This window comes from Pygoscelis adeliae, unplaced genomic scaffold (assembly GCF_000699105.1).
Source record: "Pygoscelis adeliae isolate BGI_AS28 unplaced genomic scaffold, ASM69910v1 Scaffold387, whole genome shotgun sequence".
NCBI lineage: Eukaryota > Metazoa > Chordata > Aves > Sphenisciformes > Spheniscidae > Pygoscelis > Pygoscelis adeliae.
This window is the reverse complement of record NW_008825115.1, coordinates 521,487-526,626: the sequence shown is the minus strand read 5'-3', so window position 1 is coordinate 526,626 and position 5,140 is coordinate 521,487. Positions and strand designations below refer to the sequence as shown.

The 5,140-nt window shown below is 46.5% G+C and overlaps 2 protein-coding genes across 2 annotated transcripts in view; one reads left to right on the top strand and one right to left on the bottom strand.

Moving 5' to 3' along the window:
- The window catches only part of MANEAL (mannosidase, endo-alpha-like), a 32,658-nt gene extending 30,464 nt beyond the window's left edge, over positions 1-2,194 (top strand). The window contains 4 exon segments of the mRNA XM_009328232.1: positions 13-129; positions 175-251; positions 711-1,078; positions 1,081-2,194. Coding sequence (XP_009326507.1) covers positions 13-129; positions 175-251; positions 711-1,078; positions 1,081-1,346 — 828 coding nt within the window. The 3' untranslated portion in view covers positions 1,347-2,194.
- Positions 2,195-2,318: 124 nt separating this feature from the next.
- Positions 2,319-5,140, bottom strand: part of YRDC (yrdC N(6)-threonylcarbamoyltransferase domain containing) — a 5,122-nt gene continuing 2,300 nt past the window's right edge. Inside the window, exons 3-6 of the mRNA XM_009328231.1 lie at positions 4,942-5,056; positions 4,481-4,600; positions 3,609-3,751; positions 2,319-3,297 (exon numbers count right to left, since the gene is read on the bottom strand). Of these exons, the coding sequence (XP_009326506.1) occupies positions 3,234-3,297; positions 3,609-3,751; positions 4,481-4,600; positions 4,942-5,056 (442 nt within the window). The 3' untranslated portion in view covers positions 2,319-3,233. The remainder of the gene's footprint in view (positions 3,298-3,608; positions 3,752-4,480; positions 4,601-4,941; positions 5,057-5,140) is intronic.

Sequence of the window (5,140 nt, the reverse complement as noted above, 5' to 3'; positions counted from 1 at the left end):
GGCCCCCCCAAGAAGCCGCCCGCCGGCGGCCCCTCCTACGACCCGCACGCCTTCTGCTACGCCTGGTACGGCAGCCCGCGCTTCGGGGGGACCCAGGGTCTTCTGGGAGGTCGGGGTGCAGAGAAAGCAGTACCACCGTGATGAAAATAACCACCTCCGTGGTCTCTTTTGAAGGTTGCCCTTCACATCCAGCCATACAAAGGGCGCGGTGACCGCACCGTGCATGAAAATATCAAATACATCATGGACAAGTTTCTTTTTCATGCAGGCTAAATCCAGCTGTGTAGCGTTGCTTTAAGCACAAACAGTGTGCAGAACTTTGAATTAAATGCACCAGAATAGTGTCCGAAGATCAGTGCATAGGGGAGGGAGCTGCCTAGAGCCAGCCAACAGGGCAATACTGGGCAGGGGTCATTATCAAATGCCCCTTTCTCCGGCACTTCAATACCTTGCCTTCAGAACCCAAAATTGCTTCCTCCTGCTCAAGCTTCTAAGCTTATCACCCATAGGCTGGCACCTCCACCCCTTCTTTCAAAAGGGAACGGAGAAGGCACAGGCGCTCGCATGAAGATGGAGATAAAGGTTCTGGGAAAGGAGGCCCCTGCGGCCAACCAAGTCTCACACCGTGCTTGCCTTACAATGGAAATGCCTGCTGAGGCATTCACCGTTCATCACCCCAGCCTCTGAGAAAGCTTTGTGCTCTCCTCTAGATACGGATCACACGCAGCTTTTTATATGTACACGACCAGCACCGGCAAGAGTCTCCCGCTGTTTTATATCTACGATTCCTACTTGACACCAGCTGAATCCTGGGCCAACCTTCTCATGCCATCGGGCTCCCACTCTCTCCGCGACACTGCTTACGACGCTGTGCTCATAGCGCTGCTGGTGGAGGAGGGACACAAGCACGATATCCTCTCCGCAGGGTGCGATGGCACGTACACATACTTTGCGTCCAACAGCTTCTCTTTTGGCTCATCCCACCAGAACTGGAAAGCAATCAAAACTTTCTGCGACTCCAACAACCTGATATTCATCCCCGGCGTTGGCCCAGGCTACGCTGACACCAGCATTCGACCCTGAACAACCGCAACACTCGGAACAGAGTCAACGGGAAGTACTATGAAACAGCTCTGCAGGCTGCTCTCATGGTCAGGCCAGAGACCATCTCCATCACATCCTTCAACGAATGGCACGAAGGCACCCAGATCGAGAAGGCTGTACGCAAGAAGACGCTGACACGCCTTTATCTGGACTACCTTCCTCATCAGCCGAGCACGTACCTGGAGCTGACTGGCAGGTGGGCAGAACATTTCAGCAAAGAGAAGGAGCAGTGGCTGATGTGACTTCAGGATTTGCCTGACTCGGAAAAACATCCTGCTGACAAAGCTGCAGCAGAGAGAAGCGCTTCAGAAAAAAGCACTCGAGGAGATGCAGCCACAGAACCTTCAGCCTAACCAGGCCGCTGAGCGCAAGCAGCCATCTGCAGACATCCCAAGGACTGCGTAAGCCCCAGCTACGGACTCACAGGAGGAAGCGTTACAGGCAGCAGGAAATCTGCAAGCAGCAGTCAAATCTAATTTTCTGCAGATTTAGTACAGATGACCCTTTCAGAACTCCTCTGGAATTCACGAGGGGTGCTGGTTTGGGGGACAAAGATCTGTTTTTTCTTACTGTGGGTATGTTCTGTGATGTTCGACACGGTTAGCTGGGTTCCAGCATGCGTTTCACCGTACACCCTTGGCCCGCTGTCTGCAGTGATCACATATGCCTCACTCCGCTAGCAACTCTGTCAGTGCATTTCTCTATCAGCTTACTGTAAAGAGGAGTAAATATTCCTTCAAATTGTCTACTGCAGGTGAAACTAAGCCATGCCGTTACCTACCCTCTACTTTATCCAACCTCTCCTATACCAAGAAGTTCTGCGGTGGGCATTGTCACTGTGGTCCACTGTATCCCAACAACTAAAGATAATTAGAGCTGGAACACTAGAGACTACTTACTACTACTACTGTGTGTGCTGGGAACCAAGGAAATGCAATGATCTATACTAAAAGCTCTTAACTGATTGTTTTGTGTTCCATGTTTTGAAAATTTACATCTGAAGTTGCTTTATCCCCTTTAGAACCAAGGAAAAAAAATATTTGCAAAAAAATGCAACTGAAAACACCATTAATTTGTGCTTTGAAAGAGGTTCAGCTCCCAGTAGCTTTCCCTTTTTTGTGATTTTAGCTGTGCTTGGACCCTTCTAAATTAGCCATAAAATTAATTTATACTTGTCTATATCAATAAAATGAGAAGTGGCAGCTCTGGATGCGAAACAAGGTTCTATTCATGATGACTCCATACACGTTCTTGCTAAGCGCCTAAGTCCGTCAAAAGTGATGGACAACATGTCTAAAAATAAGCATTTATAACAAAATCATGCAAGTTGCTTACCAGTTTTTAAATTAATAGCAGCTCCATAAACTTTACTTTTCAATGAAGAATAAATACCAGAGGAAACTTTCATTCGTTCCCTATTTACTTCAGCTTAGCACTGTTTTCAGAAGAAAATGAAGAGAGGGAAGTCCACATTTAAAAAATGAAGATCAGCACGCTAAGAGCTTTTAATTCCTTGTATTAGGAGGAAGTCGGGTCTTTCTGAGCGGCTCTTGTCTAGATAGGGACCATCTGAATACTGTTAGTTTTCAAAAGCACTTACAGTTTCATCTCAGTAGTAGGTTTTGATTACATTTAGAACGGAGAAAAACAGCCAGAAGACACCATAGCTATAACGTCACGAAAGCTCAGAAAACCTCTTTTCCATCTTTGCTTTTCTTTCAGTGCAGGTACAATAAACAAACACATGGAGTAAGTGTTACAGGGAGGGGGGATCAGACACTATCTTCATCGTCCCATCCTGAGAACAGTCGAACGTTCAAATTATTGTATTTCAAAGCTCAAATCACGTTAATAAAACAGACAGGTATTTGGAAATAGTACAGCAGCACAAAGAGGTCAGCATACATACTTGGGTTGGTTTCTCAGACTATAGCAGATGTGATACTAATTAACAGATACCCATCAACTATTGCTCTGTGTTTTGGGGTTTTTTTTAATCTTTTGTCTATTAACCTTGACATAACCCATCGACCTTATTAAACAAGGCCATGAACGCCCATTTCCTGAATGCGCAGGCACACGGTGCCCAGCTTTACCAGCCCTGCAGAGCCTCCTCAGAGCCTGAAGTCTTAAGATGATTCTGGTATCAAGCCATACTTCTGCCTCAGGATTTCAACTGTAGATGTCAGCGCACTGTGGAGAGAAACAGAACCGTCAGAAAAAAGGTTTTTAAGGATGAAACTGCATTTTGAATCAAGGAGAACATGAACTCCAGAAACCAGAGCGTTTCACTTAGAAGCTTCTTGAAAGGGGTCTCCTGGGCTCAGAATTTGGAGCGCTCTTTCAGGATTTCTGAGCATGCTGGTAATTAAGCTAAACAACATTAATGTGAAGGTTCAACTGCTATGGAAAAAGAAGCAAAACACAACCCACCCTATCCTGAAAGCTTAATTTCATTTAAAGTAAAGGAAAAGCTACAGTTACATTCAGCAAAGAGTGCTCACCAGCCAGGACGAATGATGGTGAATTTCCCCGACACAGATAAGTCAACCACAGTTGACCCCAAACGACACTCTGGGCTCTGGACATCCCCTATTGGGCCTCCATCGATGATTAAAGACAACTGAGGCCACAGGTCTTGGAATTCCTGAAAAAGAGAGATGTGGCTAACAGTCCTGAAGATGGTTTGTGATCGTGTTTTAGCAGACACTACTGGACATTCTGGTGTCAAGGGAGGTGGTCTCTCCCCTTCCTCTGTCAGGTCAGCTCACTTTTTTCTGTCATTAACACATCCCGGTTTGATTTCTGAGAACAGATTTATCTCAGACATGCAGGATAGCCACAAGGATTCTCTGGTTGAAGACTTCTTAGCTGCACCACTGTTTATTAAGGAGCGCACAAAAAAAAGCTATAAGTCTATCAAGACATTTGGGGGCAAGGACAGGGAGTCTGTCTGGTACTATGCCCAACTATACCATCACCAGGGTCACAAGCTTTGCAAAAAGACATCTCCTTGAGTGACAGTTACCAGGCTGGAAGGAGCTGTACAGACAGCAGCAGTCTCATTCCACAGCCATCCCTCCTACAGCAATTTCGTTATTTCGGATTTGGCACCCACTTCAAAAGCTGCGTATAAGCTTTTAAATATTACTTTTCAGCTCTGCTCTCCTCGCTTTTTAAGGTGAGGATCACAGCAAGACAGCTACCCCACACCACATATCCGCAGGCTGTTTTAACTAGAAATTATCATTTAAAAAAAAAAAAATAGCAGCAGAGAAATCCTTGTTTTATTGCTAAAGCTGGCTTCCAATTGTTAGAGCCCTTGGCTCTGACAGACTACCACAATATCATCACTTAGTGGCAAAAACAGCCTTACCGAAACCGTCAGCGTGCTCGCCTGACAGCTGATGTTAGCGCTTGTTAAAGCCAGTGGTCCAGAGCAAGCTCGTGCCAACTCCCTAATAAAAGGGTGGTTTGGAATACGAACACCAACCAGCTACAAGGAAGAAGAGAGCATGGTTTTACACGCAGTAACCGTTTTTAATCTTGCATTGCCTAAAGCCGTCTTGACTTAAAGCCCAAAAAAAAAAACCGGCCCCTGCTGAATTAGCCATGATGAGAGACGTGCCTTCGTAAGTTAGCCCCTAACGCTGGGTTATGCCGCGTTCAAATAAGTCACGGGGAGCACAACAGCGCAGGCACCAGCTTCGGGAAAATGCGAATCACTGCTAAGCACGCTGAACACACGCGTAAGAATAAAAGCTACGACAGCAGAAGCACAAAAATAGCACACTGCCCCTCAAAAACACAGAGATGTATCCTGTGGCAAAGACCTACCGATGTGAAAGGGTTCAAGTCTTTATTTAGTTCTTCTGAACGTTTTAAGACCAGGGTCACAGGTCCTGGAAGCAGGTCCCGCAACAACTCGTCCGGCACGTTCACGTGGCAGTACCTACATGGCAAGAGGAAGCGCGTTAACGGCGGGTGCGCAGCTACACCCAGACTGCTGGTGCTGGGCGCTGCACACCAGCTCCAG